Source organism: Gobius niger (genome assembly GCF_951799975.1).
Source record: "Gobius niger genome assembly, chromosome: 9".
NCBI classification, from domain to species: domain Eukaryota; kingdom Metazoa; phylum Chordata; class Actinopteri; order Gobiiformes; family Gobiidae; genus Gobius; species Gobius niger.
The window spans coordinates 28,952,426-28,972,291 of NC_136860.1; the positions used below are offsets into that span (position 1 = coordinate 28,952,426).

The 19,866-nt window shown below is 40.1% G+C and overlaps 1 protein-coding gene across 12 annotated transcripts in view; it reads right to left on the bottom strand.

Moving 5' to 3' along the window:
* The window catches only part of lrp1bb (low density lipoprotein receptor-related protein 1Bb), a 451,054-nt gene that overhangs the window by 51,703 nt on the left and 379,485 nt on the right, over nucleotides 1-19,866 (bottom strand). For 11 of the 12 annotated variants that reach the window (XM_079563321.1, XM_079563329.1, XM_079563327.1 and 8 more), the window contains 7 exons: nucleotides 18,484-18,600; nucleotides 16,602-16,721; nucleotides 14,292-14,411; nucleotides 5,125-5,241; nucleotides 4,056-4,162; nucleotides 1,060-1,192; nucleotides 475-581 (listed from right to left, as the gene is read on the bottom strand). In XM_079563321.1, coding sequence (XP_079419447.1) covers nucleotides 475-581; nucleotides 1,060-1,192; nucleotides 4,056-4,162; nucleotides 5,125-5,241; nucleotides 14,292-14,411; nucleotides 16,602-16,721; nucleotides 18,484-18,600 — 821 coding nt within the window. The remainder of the gene's footprint in view (nucleotides 1-474; nucleotides 582-1,059; nucleotides 1,193-4,055; nucleotides 4,163-5,124; nucleotides 5,242-14,291; nucleotides 14,412-16,601; nucleotides 16,722-18,483; nucleotides 18,601-19,866) is intronic. The other variant, XM_079563322.1, reaches the window with a different exon arrangement.

Genomic DNA, 19,866 nt, shown 5'->3' on the forward strand with positions numbered 1-19,866 from the left:
TAACAGCAATACTCATACATCTTAAAGGAGCTAGATGCAAGTTAGCCATTTTATACTCACTACTGCCACCTCAGGTCATACGTGTAACTGCACCTTCTATATTAAGCTTGTGCATGACGGCACTTCGGCCCCGAATTAACACCTTTTTGAGTGACAGTGCAGGATTTTAGAGGCAGTTGTGGTGAACAGGTCTGGGCTCATTCTACACATTAGGACATTGTTTGAACATGTAGGGGTATGATAGATTTGTAATAATTTTGGCAACGATCAGGTAAAATGATAAAACTGTTTAGGAAATCTTTAAGCACATTTCAGGTAAAATAGATTAAATAATAAAGTCCAAAAATATAGCCACAGTACTATCTGTAATGCGTTACTTGTGTTGCAGTACAGTTTTATAAGAGGCAAAGCAGCAGAGAGAGAGGCTGATGGGAGCATGAATTTTGATCAGGCGGGACATGAAGGTGAACTGACCTCATCGGATCCGTCCAGACAGTTGTCGTGTCCATCACACCTGAGACTGGCCGACACGCACCCCCCACTGGCGCACACGTACTCGTTCACTGAGCATGAGGGGGCTGCTGGGAAAGACAAAACGTGACAGATGAATGTAGAAATAATCATCGGCGTTAACAAAATGCACAGTGTGGTTTGTGGGTCCATGATTCCTAAATCCCTGTCGATCTGTGCCACAAGTGAGAAACAGCTATGTAACAAAATAACACCCAAAAGTGCATTTGGTCAGAATCAAGAGCCACATCTCAGCAAATCAACTCTTGAATGAAATTTCCAACGCTTGCAATTTGAATGAAAGTCTGGAGTGAACATTTATGACAATCAAAACATCCGAAGCGATGACTAGTCCCTATTGTCAAGAACACAATGGTAGCTCATAGGGGCGGCTGGACAAAGCCGTAGCGCCTTTATCTTTACAATTGCACAAGCTTTTCCTAGTCTATAAATGGACAAAAGAAGAGGTTCAAAAAACGACAGAGCTTTTTGCACCAGCCGACATCCCATTTTTCTTGTAATTTTCAGATAAATGGTGCTTGTTTTTACCTGTTCCTTGGCAGTTTTTTTCATCTTCGCCCATTTTACAGTCCTCCTGGCCATCACAGACCCACTTCAGAGAGATACACAGGTTGTTGTTGCATTGAAACTGGTCGTCCGCACAGTGCGCTTCACAGCCTTTCTGCAAATGTAACATAATGTTATGATCAAAGAGCCCAAGATCATTATTTTCCGCCTAAAGCACAAAGTTACCAGGATAGCCTTAAGGACCTGCAACCCCAAAAGGCATAGGCAGAGTGTCATGCTTGTCACTCTTGTGGTCAGCGCTCTCTCTAAGTTAATTTAAACTTTGGACAACTAGATTAAAATACTGCAAATAACATTTCAAACAAAAATATGACATTTCAATTTAATTTGAGATAACCTCATACTAAAGCAACACAGATTTACATTACAACTTGAACATACAAGATCTTTTTTATGTTTCTTTAAAGATGCATTATGCAACTTTTTATGTGCATTTTATTTGTGAGCATTTGACCTTTCAGTGGCCTTGTAACTTTATTTAGCATGGTTAGCATGACAAATGCATACTGTATGTCATTTTCTTTAGTTGCGTAGCCCTCTAGTGGCAGACAAGACTTTACTTTCCATCACAGTGGCCTCTATGATGCTCCAGGATAGAGTTTCTGGTTGGTTTTCACTTACCCTTTCAACAGAAAACCTACAAAACAATTAATCCTGGAGCGTCATAGAGGCCACTCTGAGGGAAAGTAAAGGTGTCATGCTAAACCCCCATAGCCATTTACAAAAAGGTAAAGTTCTTTTTTGCATACCAAGTTGGGTAACACTTTATTTTATAGTACCTTGATACAATGTACCTAACACAATTTAGTACAATGTAATCTGCTTTGTAACAATGTGTAATAACTTGTACCTAAGGGTTAGATACACAATAGAATAATATGTATTTGTACTTTGCAGGTACATAATGTAATAAGACATACGACCTTCAGGGTTAGGATTTAAGGTTAGGATTAGAGTTATGTCTTATTACATGGTATCAAGGTACTGTAAAATAAAGTGTTACCCAAAGGTGCATAATAATCATTTATGCCTTTTATCCATAATCCAACTGGAATTTACACCGTCGTATGAGGAGGAGTTGTAACCAATAGCTGTACCTGAGAATCATATCATAAATTTGTTATTTCACCATAGCACATTATATATTACAAAAACAATATTTAACTTCATGTATAAACAAATTCTTGGCATTCCCTCTCCGACAGAACAATATGATGTAGGGTAATTGAATGGCAACAAGTTGTGACTGCTCCGACCTGAAACTGCAATGCGGGGGGAGCTGTAATACTGGGTTAATAATGGTCATGGTGAGAAATTACATATAAATCGTCGAATAGCGCACTGTAAATTAGGCAGGAATTATGAATCCTAATAACAAGGCTTTGCTCTTGAATTATGCATCACACTGCATCATTATCACTGATAGGGTATTCTCTGAGAAATCTCTTTACACCATAGAATGCTAAATAAGGCACCATTCATTTCTGCACATATTAGAGTGTAAAATGATATCACAAATTAGGCGTGGAACGTAAAATTAAGACATTCACATTTGGATTCAAAACAAACTGTTTTTGTTTCACATAACGGCGAAGGGGATTAAAAGTCCCCGCAGTGACTGAATATGGGGAATTTCATGCGCTAATATACTTTAACTATAATGTGTCACCACAAAGGAAGTTTCTGTCGAGGATTGTTTTTGAAAACAGGAATGGAAGATTTGTATCACGCTAATAAATTATGCTTTTAATGGGATTATTCTCTGAGCAAAAGCAATTTCATTTGCTCCAACTGTGCGCTGAGGCTGGGAGCGCAGTGGAGAGTCCATTTGTATAAAATTCACAAACCATGCATTAATATACTATAGGCTTGTGTGAATACAAAGGCTGGGTGATGTCAAGTATTTTTTCCCCTCCACACCCACAGGATGAATTACAATAGCCATAGAATCATACAAATAATTATGTTTATAACACTAATTGCCCAATATTGTGTACTTTGGATTACTTAAAAAAAAAAAAAAAAAAGATAAGATAGGACTTTATTGATCTCACAATGAAGAAATTCACTTGTTCCATCAGCTCTCCAGAAACACTCGAGGTAGACAGGAAATGTGCAATAAAGTAATGGTAACTAGAGGTATGTTATATACAATGAATAGGAAGCTTTAAAGGGCAAACGTATGTATGTATGTAAATATAAATAATAATAAAAAATTGAAAAAAATTAAATGGAATAAAAATATCAGAAGTCAACATTGACAGTGCAAAGTTTACAGTCATGGTGCAGGTGGTTGATCAAACATACATAGAAGATAAGATAAGTTGATGTCCAATATCTTTGGGTTAAGGTAAGTCCAAAGATGGACAAAGGACATCGCATGAACAATGAAAGGCCATGCAGTCTCTAGAATTGCTACATAGTTGCATTGTAAACATGCATTGCAACAATATCCACATAAATATTTATCGTAGTGAAGCTTAAAGTGACTGGACTAAATTGGTTGAGTTGAGGACATTTCACTTGTAAAGAAGCTTCTTCTTAGCTCTTGGGGTGAGAAAATGTGACAAATAAAATCCAAGTTAATGAACAAAACTGACAACACATTTTCTGACCAAAAAGAGAAGAAGCTTCTGTGGATATACCTGTAAGTGAATTGTCCTCAACCAACTCAGTCCAGTCAACGATTTAAAGCTTCACTGCATGAATCGTTCCTGGGCAACTGAGAGCCTGCACAAACATTTCAGTATTTATCATGATTTAGATTTTAACCCACTGATCCAAGAAGTCCAGTCACTATGATAAAATATAGGCAAGAGATCTGCAAACTGCTGGATCCATACTCCAAAGCCCAATTTTTTATTTTGCAAAACCCCCAAATTCATATTTTTCATAACAATGAGCCACCTGTGGTTAGAAAACCATAGGTTGCAGATTCCTGGTATTATTTGACAAACCTCGTCTGAATTGTCCAGGCAGTCAAAGTCTCCATCACATCGAAACCTGGAGGAAATGCAGTCTCCGTTGGCACAGGCGAAGTCCTTGTGGTTACAGGTGACAGGCTCTGAGAAGTAGGCGCATAAAACACTTTCAAATGAGGGCAATCTCATCATTTTCCCACAATTAGACAGCATACAAAAGCTCGGACATCCCCAGATATTGTTACAGGGCCAAAATATTGTGTGTTTCGAATCACACGCTAATACCTTGGCAGTCCCTCTGTTTGGGTTAATTAGAACCATTTTGTTTCAGAAGTGGAGGAGCTGGCAAAGCAGACGGGCAAATTTCTGCTCTCACAATGGACTTGGCATATTTAGAGGGCACGGACTCTGTAAAGCCAGAAACCCTATACCTGTCGTTTAGAGCAGCTCTCTCCCCCAGGACAGTATTAGGATGCATCACGTCCACTGTCTTCTTGTTATCATGGACCGTTAGCCAACTCAGGGCCTATGTTATGAGCTGTGCTCACAAGCAAGAGCTCCCAGCAGGCATCGAGGCAAAATAAGATTTGCTGCCGCTGCTGCTGTCTTTTGGTCCACCTGCGTAATTCTATTGCAGCCAACAGTTGACTGGCTTTTATTTGCATTTTAAGTGACATTAATGGCTGTGTGGAATAAGCAGCGAATAAATCACTTCACTGGTGCATGTTCAGCATAAACACACAATAGGTCCAGACATACAGTGTTAGCAGGCAGGCGAAGAGGGGCTCCAATCTAAGAAATCATTTGTGAGTGTGTGCAGCTGGGTGAAGTGAAAAAGAAACTTTTACTTTTTAGGCTGTGTCTTAAGAAAACATCAAGCATATTAACCAAAATAGACAACATTTTAAATAGTTTCTCATGATATCTATCAGCTCCTCTATTTTAACACAACCCACTCTAACAAAGATGTTTACTTAAAGTTCTTCAGGGTTAACGGAGGAGGCATCTTCTGAGCAGCCCCTTGCCCCCAGCTCAGGTGCATGGGGCGTCTGCACATGTCAAACTCCTCTGTTCAAAAAGAGTTTCTGAAATCTCAGGTACTCACTGCAGTTGTGTTCGTCTGAGTTGTCTCCGCAGTCGTTCTGGCTGTCACACCTCCAGTGGTCCGGGATGCAGTTGTTATTCTCGCAGCGAAATTCATGAGGTCCACACGTCTTTTCATCTTTTTACATGAGGAGCACAAACAAACACAGCACAGATGAGAATGGCTTCAAAGAGCATGAATATTAATGCAGTGCTCCACATCATATTTTCTTCGTGTAATAATCATCAACCCTCCTCTGGGTTTCCCCGAGCACGTCTGACGCTGAACCCAGGAGCTAAACTCAGGAGGAAGTGGAGGATGAAGTACCTGCCTGTGCTACCAATCAACATCCACAACAGACGATACACAAGTTGGTAAAAACTAAAATTACTCAAAACAAACCTGATGTTGTTTTTAAGACACAGTGACGGAAGAAATACTCAACTTTCAATACACAAGTAAGTACATAGTATTACTATGACTTTTAAATCAAAACATAGTAAGAAGCCAGATCCTACAGGCAGACAGATGTGCTAACAAGTTGAGTGCTATAAAAGTATCCGGGCATGTTTTCTTTCAGAGTTTCCAACGTAAATCCATCTCTCTGTATATTAAAGCTGCACTATCTATTTCCACCTGTTTGACATGGAAGTAAGAGGTAGCTAAGTATAAAGCTACTGCCCCAAATTGTTTCTAGCTCTGAAAATACCATCCTAAAAAGGGCGCCATGTAAGAGGGTCGCCTTCTTTTCCTAGTTGTGAACCTGTTTACTAACAATGGCAACAAACAACACGGGACCCCCTTCTGTAAAATGTAATAAGCATTTATAATAATAATTCAAGGTGCAAAACATTTCAAATCTGTTTTGTGTTTTTATGGGTTCTGTATTTTGCTATTTGGCCCCAATATCACTAAAAAAAGCTGTTTTTAATCAACCAAATCAATGTCAGAAATTTTAAATATATTGTCATGCGACCCTCACTTTAAGAACCACTGTACTAAGCACATTTAGAGTGTGTGTAGCTTTGACAGACCTTATTGTTTCTTAAAGGGACTATACAGAGTTTAAAAATGTTAAAATAATGTATTTTCCTCCCCCTACATGTTCCAGCCATGTCCTAATGTGTAGAATGGGCCCAGACCTGTTCACCACAACTGCCTCTAAAATCTTGCACGGTCACTCAAAAAGGTGTCACCTCGGGTCCAAAGTGCCGTCATGCACAAGCTTAGTATAGAAGGTGCAGTTACACGTATGACCTGAGATGGCAGTAGTGAGTATAAAATGGCAAACTTGCATCTAGCCCCTTTAATGTTGTTTTTCTCACACATAATCTAAGCCTAAAATGGCAAAGTAAATGTATTCTAAGAGAAATATATTGGTTACCCTGCCTTCAACCTAAAATGACTGATACAAATTCATGTTTCAGTGTTGCATGAGCTGTCAGAAGTGTCAGGAAGTGAGAATGTCAGTACATATAACAAAAAAAGCACTACTGATCCATTTATGGATAGATTTGTACACATGTTGCTTGGCTAATTCTGAGTGCAGACATACAACACACAGGGCTTTTTTTATGTTAGCAGACGGATGTGTACTGTCATACACCGCATCTCCATTTGTGCCAAACTGAAAGAGCTTGAGGTGCAATGATACCTACTCCAGCACTACTCTGTCAGATGGCATTTCAAAGTCAGGCTAAAAGCTCCCTTGAAAAAAAAAAAAAAAAAAGCCACAGACATCATCAGGGATAATGGCCGAGGTAGTGAGCGCGAGAGTGAGAGACAGAAAGAGAGGAGGGGAGCACCATTTTGCCTAGATGTCTTTCCAATGTGACAGCAGGAGGCGCCGATCAGGGGGGAACAAGCGAGTGGCGCGGCCGGGGACATGAAGAAGATATTCATTAGGAAGCTGCTCAGTCACTTAGAGCATATAAAAGAAGCGGCGCGGCAAAGACGAACCCACTTCTCCCCTGTTAAGTCAGACCTCATTATGGCACTAACAAGAAAAAACTTCTTAAAGAGTCTGTGGTAATTTAAAGTGAAAATATCTGCTGTGGTTTGCAAAATGTTCACACAAAGTGCCACAGTCCAGGAAAAAGGCGCTGAACAAAAGTAAAAAGTATTGGCTAGGCCTAATAAACACGGGCGAAAGTGGGAACAAGCCAGGTCAATACTAGGACAACTTCAGGTCGACATTTGGTCAAAGAAGTGCTGGCAGTTAGCTAGCAAAGTGCTTTTGGTGGCACGTAGGCCTTTTTGAGTTATACTCAGATGCTTGTGGAACTATTTTGTTACTCCAGCCTTTTTTCTTTACCCTGTCAGATTCTTTTACGTTGCAAACATGGCCGAGGGCTATTTATTCTTCAAACACACAATGCTGCTTAGGTTTAGCTCACCCTGGACAGTGAGTAACCAAGGCAATTTGTTAACAAATATAAAGACAATCACTTGCATTTCCTCTTTGAAAAATAAATAAATAATAAATAAAATAATAATAAAATGCATCTAAATTGTGAATAATCAAGCTATGGAGAAATGTCCTGCTTTAACTGGTAGCTCCTGAGCCAATGTTTGGAGATCCCTGACTTAAAGTCACAAGCTATTGCTTTTCTGCTCAAAAGTATGCAGTCAGAACTGGAAATGGTTATGTATGCCTTTCTTTAGACAAGGTTAGACTATTAACTTTCAGCTCAATGGTCTCACCTAGTGGCTGACCTCTGAGCTCCAATATGAATTCTGCAGCCTATTGTGCAGAGGATTCCTTTTTAAATGTTGGTGCTGACATTTGTTTTTTATCTAAACCATAAAGGCAACCTTTATGTTGTTGTTTTTTTATATTATGTGATTTTATTGTTGTGCTTTATTGTTGTTCTGCATTCTATTGTTATTGTTGGTTGCGTTTCTGTTTTAATCTTACTGTTAAGTCTTTTTTTGGCCCTTGTCTTTCCCTTATTTAATGTGCTAGTCCATTGAACAAGCACCTTGGAGTAAGAATGGTTTCTTAGGGGTTTAAGTAACTGGACAAAGCAACAGCATCCATCAGCCCACCATTAGAAAACCAAGCTAAGAGCAAAGGGATATTTCTGACGTGGAACATCAGTATGGAAGACTATTGGCACCTTAATTCAATTGTCTATTCATTTGTCAAATGGCTATGCATTATGTTATTTTAGTATACATTTTGTAATTGTATTTGGCAATATTCTATTCCAAAAGTTCTAATGGCAATTCAATATGTAAAGTGTCAGTGCAATGTCTTCATATATTTCAAAATACAAGATTTTGAAATGAATAGCATAATTGCCATGGGATTTTGGCCTCTTTATTCATTGTTCTATTCATTCTTAAAATGGCATTTAGTTTGGAGTTGCATTTGGCAAAGTGGAATGTTATATCCTATTTTGACATGTAATTTTCTATTCCAAAAGTTCTAATGGCAATTCACTATGTAAAGTGCCGATGCAATGTCTTTATATATGGCAAAATACAAGATTTTGAAATGAATAGCATATTGCCATGGGATTTTGGCCTCTTTATTCATTTTACAATGCAATTGAGAATTATGCATTTGACATTCTACAATGTGTAATGCAATTTACATTTGATAGTGTATTATGTATTTTTAGTTGACTTTTGACAATTATGCATTTTGTTATGCAATTTACATTTGATAATGTATTATGTATTTTTAGTTGACTTTTGAGAATTATGCATTTGACATAAAAGAATACGTGGTGAAACAGCACCATCTTGTGGTTACAGCATTGCGGAATACAAAACGTCTCACGCGCAGAAAGTCTCTTTATTCAATTTCCAATGCAATCCGCTCCTGGCCAATCAGAGAAGAGCTCGCCTCAGCAGCGCACGCAGCTCAGGCAGCGCAGCAGCCGTGAACCACAGCCAGGCAGGCTCAGGCTATGGTGACTTCTTGTTGGTGGAAATAATTGCAGTCATGGCAGATTTGATGCAACTGATCAGACTTCATGAAGATTCAGAGCTAATCCAACGTTTTGGTAAGCATTTGTCTTGTGGGTGAAAAAAATAAAGCTAGTCAGACTGCTAACTGGGTGCTAATGCTAAGCTATCCTGTAGCCTCGATTCGAGTGTTTATGACCATGGTTCCCAGTGTATGCGCGTTGTGCCATCACAAGCACGGCGTCGGCCTGCGCTCACACCAATGGTCCTTATCAGTCCTGGGTCTGTCCTGTTTACACCCAGTTTTTACCAGATTCAGTGTGATAGATATAACTATGTCCTTTGGTTTTGTTTTGCACAACACCCAGGTGCACAAGTTCTCAAAAATAGTCAAGGAGCAACGAGTCTAGAGGTTTTAGAGTTAGCCTATGTTATTAAAAGTAATAAAGCCGTACAGGCATGAGACACTGATTCAATTAATATAGGGAGAACATTGCATGAATAAATATCCATAGACACTTTGTTTGCTGCAGCATTCTGTCACGTTTTGATGGGTGTTATTATGTCAGGCAGTGCCAAAAAATCACTAAAAATTCATGAAAATGGTGAAATGAGCTGTTTTGGATTTGACTGTTTATTTTTGCAGATTGGTCCTTCACCCTATGTGGCAGACAAGTCTCAAAGGTATGATGGGTCCACAGCCATCCATCCTTTCACAGCCCAAACTCCAGGACCAGATGCCCTCCTTCCAGTGTGGCGGTTTCCAGTGTTAAAAAAGACAATGCAACATGGGTCTAAACGCTTTTAGGCAAAAGCATTGTGACGGTTCATGTTGTTGTTCACATGATAGACAGAGGGATCACGCTAAAGCTGAAAGACATTGTGGAAGCGATTTTTACATCTTGCGCCTACTTTATATATTGTGTAACTAATTTTCAGATGCCCATTGCAAGAAAAAAAAAACATTGTAATTAAACTTGTATTGTCTAATTGTTACTTGTATAGTGAAAAAAGGTGTCTTTTTATTACAATCATTGTAGAAAACTACAGAATCTAGTTACAAATTCCATGTAAGAGTAGGCTACATTTGTTTGAATGTCTATTTTTTTTTAAACAAATATTTGCCTTTCTTGGCCATTATTTAGTGTAGTAGATGTTACCTAAAAATTAAAAATATGACTCGCAAATTGTTTGCATGTTTGCAATCAGTTAATTAGTTAAAATAGATTCTTTTTTTTTTTTTTACTATAAAAAAAAATATATACACTGCTCACAAAAACTTAGGGCACACTCAAAAAACACATCCTAGATGTCAATCAATTCGATTTATCGGATGAAAATCTTTATTCATAGTGTAGGGCAATGTGTTGAGAACAAAATAACATAAGAATGATAAATGGAAATCAAATTCTCAGCCCCTGGAGGTCTGGATCCAAAATTATAGTCAAAATCAAAGTGACAACTCAGGTCACTGGTTGATCCAGATTCTGTAGAAATTCCTCCAAACGAGTCTGTATCATCCTCAGTCGTGTGTGTGGCCTCCACGTGCCTGAATGCACTCCCTACAACGCCTGGGCATGCTCCTGATGAGACCACGGATGTCCTCCTGAGGGATCTCCTCCCAGACCTGGATTAGAGCATCAGTCAGCTCCTGGACAGTCTGTGGTGTGATGTGGCGTTGATGGATGGACCGAGACATGATGTCCCAGATGTGCTCTATTGGATTTAAGTCTGGGGCAGGCCAGTCCAGTCCAGAACATCAATACCTTCATCATGTGGACCCATCATACCTTTGAGACTTGTCTGCCACATAGGGTGAAGGACCAATCTGCAAAAATAAACAGTCAAATCCAAAACAGCTCATTTCACCATTTTCATGAATTTTTAGTGATTTTTTGGCACTGCCTGACATAATAACACCCATCAAAACGTGACAGAATGCTGCAGCAAACAAAGTGTCTATGGATATTTATTCATGCAATGTTCTCCCTATATTAATTGAATCAGTGTCTCATGCCTGTACGGCTTTATTACTTTTAATAACATAGGCTAACTCTAAAACCTCTAGACTCGTTGCTCCTTGACTATTTTTGAGAACTTGTGCACCTGGGTGTTGTGCAAAACAAAACCAAAGGACATAGTTATATCTATCACACTGAATCTGGTAAAAACTGGGTGTAAACAGGACAGACCCAGGACTGATAAGGACCATTGGTGTGAGCGCAGGCCGACGCCGTGCTTGTGATGGCACAACGCGCATACACTGGGAACCATGGTCATAAACACTCGAATCGAGGCTACAGGATAGCTTAGCATTAGCACCCAGTTAGCAGTCTGACTAGCTTTATTTTTTTCACCCACAAGACAAATGCTTACCAAAACGTTGGATTAGCTCTGAATCTTCATGAAGTCTGATCAGTTGCATCAAATCTGCCATGACTGCAATTATTTCCACCAACAAGAAGTCACCATAGCCTGAGCCTGCCTGGCTGTGGTTCACGGCTGCTGCGCTGCCTGAGCTGCGTGCGCTGCTGAGGCGAGCTCTTCTCTGATTGGCCAGGAGCGGATTGCATTGGAAATTGAATAAAGAGACTTTCTGCGCGTGAGACGTTTTGTATTCCGCAATGCTGTAACCACAAGATGGTGCTGTTTCACCACGTATTCTTTTATGTCAAATGCATAATTCTCAAAAGTCAACTAAAAATACATAATACATTATCAAATGTAAATTGCATAACAAAATGCATAATTGTCAAAAGTCAACTAAAAATACATAATACACTATCAAATGTAAATTGCATTACACATTGTAGAATGTCAAATGCATAATTCTCAATTGCATTGTAAAATGAATAAAGAGGCCAAAATCCCATGGCAATATGCTATTCATTTCAAAATCTTGTATTTTGCCATATATAAAGACATTGCATCGGCACTTTACATAGTGAATTGCCATTAGAACTTTTGGAATAGAAAATTACATGTCAAAATAGGATATAACATTCCACTTTGCCAAATGCAACTCCAAACTAAATGCCATTTTAAGAATGAATAGAACAATGAATAAAGAGGCCAAAATCCCATGGCAATTATGCTATTCATTTCAAAATCTTGTATTTTGAAATATATGAAGACATTGCACTGACACTTTACATATTGAATTGCCATTAGAACTTTTGGAATAGAATATTGCCAAATACAATTACAAAATGTATACTAAAATAACATAATGCATAGCCATTTGACAAATGAATAGACAATTGAATTAAGGTGCCAATAGTCTTCCATACATCAGGCATCAAAGCGGATACAGCCTTTTAAGGCCAGTTAAAAGGCTGTTATATGCAAGTCACACGCTAATAACATCGCCAACAACCGCTATTATCCTTCCAGTGTCGCTCAGAACACCTGGCAGACAGTACTCAGGGAAAAGAGAGCTCAAAGCACCTTCTGGGCATAAAAGTAAACATAAAAACTAATTCATGTTTAAAAATAAAAAGTCTGCTTGCCTTTGGGCCAGTTTCTACATTTCGCTCTACTACCTTTACTAAACATTTACTCAGTAGATTAGATTATATGTTTTCTCAGTAATTTAAAGGTTTGTCACATAAATATACGGTAGAACTCAGAAAGTACCTACTCAAATGATTATGCACAAAATATTTGATATTTTCCCTGTCCCTTCCTGACCTTATTGGACTTACAGCAGAACTGGTTGATGAAGCATGTCTCACTCTTGTCCCCAACAAAACCAAACTTATACAGACATCCTGATCATCTATTTATCCTTCAGTCTAGGTTACAAGCGGAATCACAAAATATCCATTAAAGCCCAACGGCAAATAAAAAATTGAAGGCTCAATGAAAGGGAGCCATTCTCACAAGAGGAAAGAGACAGCTCTGAACAGGCGCTTTTGAAGCCAGACATTTATGTCATTACTTTTCATTTTCTGTTGTGAGGGATTTAAAGACGAAAAGAACTCAGATGAACTAAAGACAGAGACAAAAGAACTGACGCCGGTCAACAAAGAGCCTGACAGACTGAATCCACTTTTAACACATTCGGAGGCCGATAATTGTCAGCATCTGAGTGGCTAAGACATTCAATACATTACCACGGCGTTGTTAATTCTGAAGACACAGTGCTTTATAAGTGGGAGAACATGACTAGACTTCGACACTAATAATTTAGGTACACAAATCAGACTTTTAAAAGTGGAGTATTTACAAATGTTCAATGTTCAATGCGCCGTTGTGCAAAAAACAATGACCAAACTAACAAATAAAAAACGGTGTAGTTCTATTTGGAGCCTTTTGTGTTTAAAGGGACTACAGAGTTCAAAAATGTTAAAATTATGTATTTTCCTCCCCCTGCATGTTCCAACAATGTCCTAATGTGTAGAATGAGCCCAGACCTGTTCACCACAACTGCCTCTAAAATTCTGCACTGTCACTCAAAAAGTTGTTACTTCGGGTCCGAATTGCTGGAGCTTAATATGGAAGCTGCAGTTACACGTAAGACCTGAGGTGGCAGTAGTGAGTATAAAATGACAAACTTGCATCTAACCCCTTTAAGTCATCTTTGAATCTTCTGAGGCATTTTGACAAAGTGAAAAAGAAACCAAGAAAAGAAACCGTTTAAGATCAATAACATTTTGTAACTTTTTCTACCCAAGATGTAAGCTTTAATTTTTGCTTCTATGAGATTTGAACCAACGCAATATTGGTTAATGACTGTATGTCAAGAAAATGGTAGCAAAATTATCAGAATATAAAATAAAATAACTTCATCTCTGAATCTAAATCCAAGATAAGTCCTGTAGTCTGTGTTTTAAAGTTCCCACTGCCACCTTCAACTCAGTGAGACGGAAAAAGTCCCCAAGGTTGTTTATTTGTGGCAGTAATAGTGGCTTTGACCTAAGACTTGAGCTGAAACCCAATTTGTTTGTATGACTCTGTGAATGTGGGAAGCGGGGTGGGTGGGAGGTGTCTCAAGTGCCTTATTTGAAGATTGGACTGTCATCGTCCTCAAATGCCAGCAACCTGAGATAATAATGCTAAGCTGTCCTTCAAAATACGTCGTCCTCCACCGAAAGCAAAAAAAAAAAAGCACGAGGAAAAACTCTCAACAAATAGATGGAACTGGTCGAATCGGAGTGGAGCCAAGCGTATAATGGATGCTGGATAAATCAGGCGTTTTCTCAGCAAAGTGGAAAACACAGTGATGTCTTTAGTGGGGGATCATTTATGGTTAATTATGTGCCACAACTCACCACAGTTAGCTTCGTCTGAGCCGTCAGCGCAGTCTGGGTCTTCGTCGCAGACCCACAGCTTGGAGATACAGTGCATGGAGGCCTTGCACTGGAACTGGTCAGGAGAACAGGTGCTCTCAGCTGCAAACATAAAGACAAGTCAATTAATATATTAGGTAGAAAAGGTGAAAATGGTTTGCTATTGAGGGTGGTGAAAAGCTACACATACCAAAAATCCACCATTACTAGTATGGGCTTTTTGGGGTTCCGACACCAATATAAAGGGGGTTAGCATGGCAGTAACTCAATTTGATATATATACTGTATATATGTTTTGATCTCTCAAATAGCCTATAGTTAAACCTGTATTAGTATAGTCAAACATACTGGGCTGATTTATTGAGGACAATCATGTTTAGTAGGTACTTCAAAGGGAGCTTGGTTGAAAGATAAAATATCAGTAGATTCCAAAACAAAACAACAAAAAAACTCTCTCTATCACTAGTAGTAAGTCTACAACATAAAATATACAAGATAAGCGTCTGATTTTCACTGCAATTTTTCTCCACTCCCCTGAGGCCTAGGAAGCAAGGTAGCTTTCGGTTCCGGGCCCAATTACACATTTACATTTAGTATATGTTTATTGTGGTGAATATTAGTTAGAATGCTGAGATATACACATTTTCAAACTTTTTTGCGAGCCTTTGCCAGAAATGATAAATGGCGCCGGACTGGTCTGACTTACAATCAATGCTGTAATTTGCAGAACTCTGTAAGGAAATGCTCTATTTTGACGTTCAACATCCTAAAGAAGGGCCGAGACTTCAGATTATTGTCAAAACAAAATGAATAAAAATGTAATCGGCTCTCAGTTTGTCATGATTGACGATGTGCCTCGAAGCTACACCAGATAACAACCACTGCTCTGTATATTTACTGCGCTGAAAGTCTATGGCATCTACAAGTGCCCACAACGGTGCTACAACACAATTCCCCCTGTGGATCGATACAGTTTGCTGAAGCCTATGAATGTGACCATAGACACTTTGTTTTGGTAATACCACTTGTGATGTCACTGCAGGTCTGTCATAGCCATTTGAACTGCTAGCTTCTAATGTTTAGCAGACAAAATAAAATGTCTGTTCCGTTTAGAAGAGAAAGCAAACAAGTCCCAGACAATAAGTGCAAGAATTCATTAAAGGCAGTTTTCCCAAAACATAAAACACAACTCTTCTTTTAGCTGGTTAGTCTTATTGAGAATGCGCCTGCCTATATTACAGTCTGTGTAAATTGAGTTGCCAATAAGTACATGCTGCTCAAGTCGTTGCAAATACTTCATAATCTGATGAAACCGACGCATCAGCCGTCACTACTTTTTCAACACAATTGGGGGGGAGGGAGGGGAATCATGTCTGAGCCTTACGAAAACAAACCAACATGAGCCGTTTTAATCCAGCCTTGCTAGCCATTGTTTGACTTCTCCAGAGCACTTAAGCTCCCTCGTATCCCATTGCAGTTTCATTAAAACAAGGCTTCAGTTGAGGCTCGTTGCTAGACCACATTGTAATGCTGTAGCTCGGCCTACAGTTTTAATTCCAGTGGTGCCGTTCATCATTAGAAACCGTGTCCAACCACAGGAAGTCTTACAAAAGGCTTAATTAGCCGCACTGTAATTAAACCATTTTCAAAGAATTCTTTTTTTTTTTTTTAAGGCTGGTCTTTCTTCTTCTGACTTCATTGCACCGCTTGCCTCTCTGCTCTGAGCTCTTCCGCAATCGCATGCAAGACAAATGCAGCCGTCTCCGCCGCTTGAATGGGGTGTGATATTCTGATGGGTTACATCACGGAGGAGAAATCGGTTCTTATCCTCGCCGTGATTTAATATCTAATCCCTTGCCTTTCCAGCAGGAACAGGAACAGGCCGTGACAAGGGCTGCTGCTACATTAGGAAAGGGCGCCTAATGTTAATGGTTGGTGCAACGTTCGAGAATACAGGTCATAAGTGAACAGAAGTTGTGAGCGAAATTTTACGAGCAAAACATAGGGCGACAGTGATGTATTGAGGTAAGCACATTTAAAGAGAGAAAATAAACCGATACAGCATTACTTTGCACTGTTTGTGGAAGACACTGAATATGCAATAATATAACATTTAACATCACCTCATCACCTCTCGATAGTGGTAAACTACGTATTCCCTGTCCTGGGGTTAGGGTTGACAGAATTGCTGCTGCACACATGTACGCCAACCCCACGCTCGACCCTGCTTGGTTTTTGAGGTCGGAAATCCACAAGATCCCTTATCCTTCGAGTGTAGAGACGATGACTTACGGCAGTCGGTCTCATCTTCTCCATCTCCGCAGTCGTCCTGCCCGTTGCAGCGCAGGTTAAGGGGGATACATTTCTGTTTTCTGGTGCACTTGAACTGGCCCGACAGGCAGATGTACGTCTCTGCAAGAGAAGAGTCAGATGGATCAATAAGTGTGAAATTAAAAAACAAGTCCAGCTGGTAAAGGCAGTTGAGGATTTTTGGTGTTTGGGAACTTTCATAGAACATACAGTGACATCAATGCTACAACCACAATTTCAAATAAGTATCACGTTGATCGATGTATTTTACTGCAGTGTAGTGTAAACACTAGTTATGTTTGTTACTCACAGCAATGTACAAACCAGGTATATTAACTCTTTTTAATGACAAGGAAAAAGTGTCTTCTTGTTTAATTCATTGCCTTGACACAGATTAGGTTACTTGCAAAAAGGAAGAAAGCCTTTTTGGAGCATATTTAGGCTGCAGAAATCCTTGTAGATCATGGTGTTCTAGTAATTGGTCAGATTACAAATATAATCTATAATAGAAAACGCTATCTCAATGGCCGCCGCCTGGGCGCCGCCATGTTTATTTCCCATACCGACTTTGAAGCTAAGCAGGGACGGGCCTGGTTAGGACTGGGATGGGAGACCGTTCCTCCGAAGCTAAGCAGGGAAGGGCCTGGTTAGGACTGGGATGGGAGACCGTTTGGGAACACCAGGAAGCCTGGCGACAGTAGTGAGTTTGTGCGTGGCGCCGGCCCCCACGTTGCGGTCCCGCCGCCCGCGGGCATTGACCACGGGTCCATATGGACCGCGGTGCTGCTGTCCGAGGACAACCCGCCGTCACAACAACGCGAGTGCACGAGATCTGACTGCCGTGCGTGTGCGCGCATCCAAACAGGGCGATATGTGTGTGTGTGCGCGCGCGTTTGTGTGTGCGTCGGTGCGTGTATGTGTGCGCGCGTGCCTCAAAACTGGGCGGTGTGTGCGTGTGTGTGCGCGTGCGTGCGTGCGTGTGTGTGTTTGTGTGCGCGCGCGTATGTGTGCGCGCGCGCATCGACACAGGGCGATGTGTGTCATTTGCTTTCACGTATTGTGAGCCCAGAGGTACATTTTATTCCAAAGCAGCTTTGAACGCATTGCCACTTTTATTTTAAGGTTATACTGTCTAACAACGATCATTAAGCTATTTCATTTCAAAACCAACTTATTTTTTTTTACATTGTACACTACCGTGATGCACCAAACCACGGGTCCTGCACCGTGAACCGAACCGTTAGAGCTGAACCCCTAATATTTATCCATACTTATTCCACTGTCTCTTGAATTCTATTCCCTTTTAGCGAACATATTGTCGTTGTAGTTTATAAGAAAGGAGTACGGGTGCATCAAACACTCCAATTGCAGTTTGTTTGAAATTATTTTTTGCATTAATTATTTTCAACATTTGTAGTGGCCATAGTTTTTGGAATGGGTTGGGAACCACTGGTCTGCAGCTGAACTGTGTGACCGGTTGGACATTTCTTTGTAATAACTCATAATCTCAGACTATCAAATGTGGAAACTAGCGAGGCCCGGCCGAAGGCCGGGTCTCAGCTAGTTTGATAAAGAATGTTGCTTATGATGTGACTAATGCCACATAACAGTATGAAAATGTATGAATGGGATTTGTAAGTGTCAGTGTATAACTATTGGACCTAAATGTTGCCCTTTAGATTCTGCTGTGATGATCCAACAACACAGTAATGATCTCAGCTAACCATTAGCCATAACTTTGTGTTTGTATTCAATATAAGCGTGGCGATATCATTTACACATCTTTATTAACTAAATGGTTGTATTAACAAATGTTAGGTGTTTATCAGCCCATTGAAAGTAAAAATGATAATATGATCCTTACCACAGTTGGCCTCGTCTGAGTTGTCACCGCAGTCGTTCTCTCCATCACAGATAAAGGGAGGCAGAGCACAGAGCCCGGTGCCGCACTGGAAACGGCCCGGCTGACATTTAAATTCAGCTGTAAAAAACACAATCTAAATCACCACAGGAAGAGAACGTGGAGAACGTAACCCTTTTGTGCCGTTGTGCAGCTTTTCGAGGTCTTTGGTGTTGTACAATGTGTAAATGGTTATTGTTCTCTGTCAACACAATAGTGTTTTCTCTGATGCAAGCATTCCAGCAGTTACGTCTCATCTCAGGAATGGCTTACTGGAAAAAAATAAAGCCTTGACATTATGTATGGTCAGAAAATGCACAAGTTGGCTTGAACAGTTTGTGGTAGTGATGTGTGGGTCGGCGTTCTTTTCTGACCCAGCCCAACCAAACCAGATGTAAATCAAACTCCAAACCGAACTCGCACACATTAAAAAGCTGCCGCATGAATGCAAGTGCTTTTGTTTTGGTCTCATTAACGCGAGTGCCGACCCGTGCCACAGCGGCTGTAGGCTACACCTCTATCTCTCGAGACATGGACATTGTTTAGCCCACGATGGGGTTCATAAAGTTGTTTGTTTGACCTAATTGACTCTGTGCATAACTCCTGTTTCGATCCAGCATGGCAAAATAAAAGCACACATGTATTAGTTCAGCAGGTACTTGCAACATCACAAGAATATTATCAAATACACACATTTGAAGTGTTTTGTCTGTTAATAGTTAGGCAGAAAGAAAGTTGAACTAATGAACTGCTGAACTAATGAATAAGATGGTGCTTTTATTTTGGCGTGCTGGGTCGAAACAGGAAGTCACCTCTTGGGCGGCGTTGAAGTTATGCACAGAGTCAATTAAGGAAGAACAAAAGGCAGCGCGATGTAAATGAGGAAATGAATGTGAGGCTGACATCAAAGCACCGCTCTCAGTGCTGCTTGTATTAAACCACGCCTCAGTCCTCTCTCTTTTTATAAGTGACACCCTCACTCAAGTGGCGCAGTGACATAGCGCAACAACTAGCCACATGCAAGATAAACATAACGCTTGAAGCTTGGGCTGTCCTTGCACCAGGCTGGCCCTGCATGCCATTTCTCCAAGTCAACCTAGCCTGCAGGGCAAACTCTGTCCACTTTGCTGGTCTCAACAGTATGAGTTTGACTCCCAGTCTGGACAATTTACTGAGTGTCTCTCCCCTTTTAGGCTGAACCGTTCAATGAATCTGTGTGTCCATCAAATTCTTAAAAACTGCCGCTTCAACCCAATATCATGGGATCAAAGTGGCCAAAGAAAGCCTGACTACGATACACACGGATGAACAATAACAGTATGACTTTTTTGGTTCATAAAACAGAGC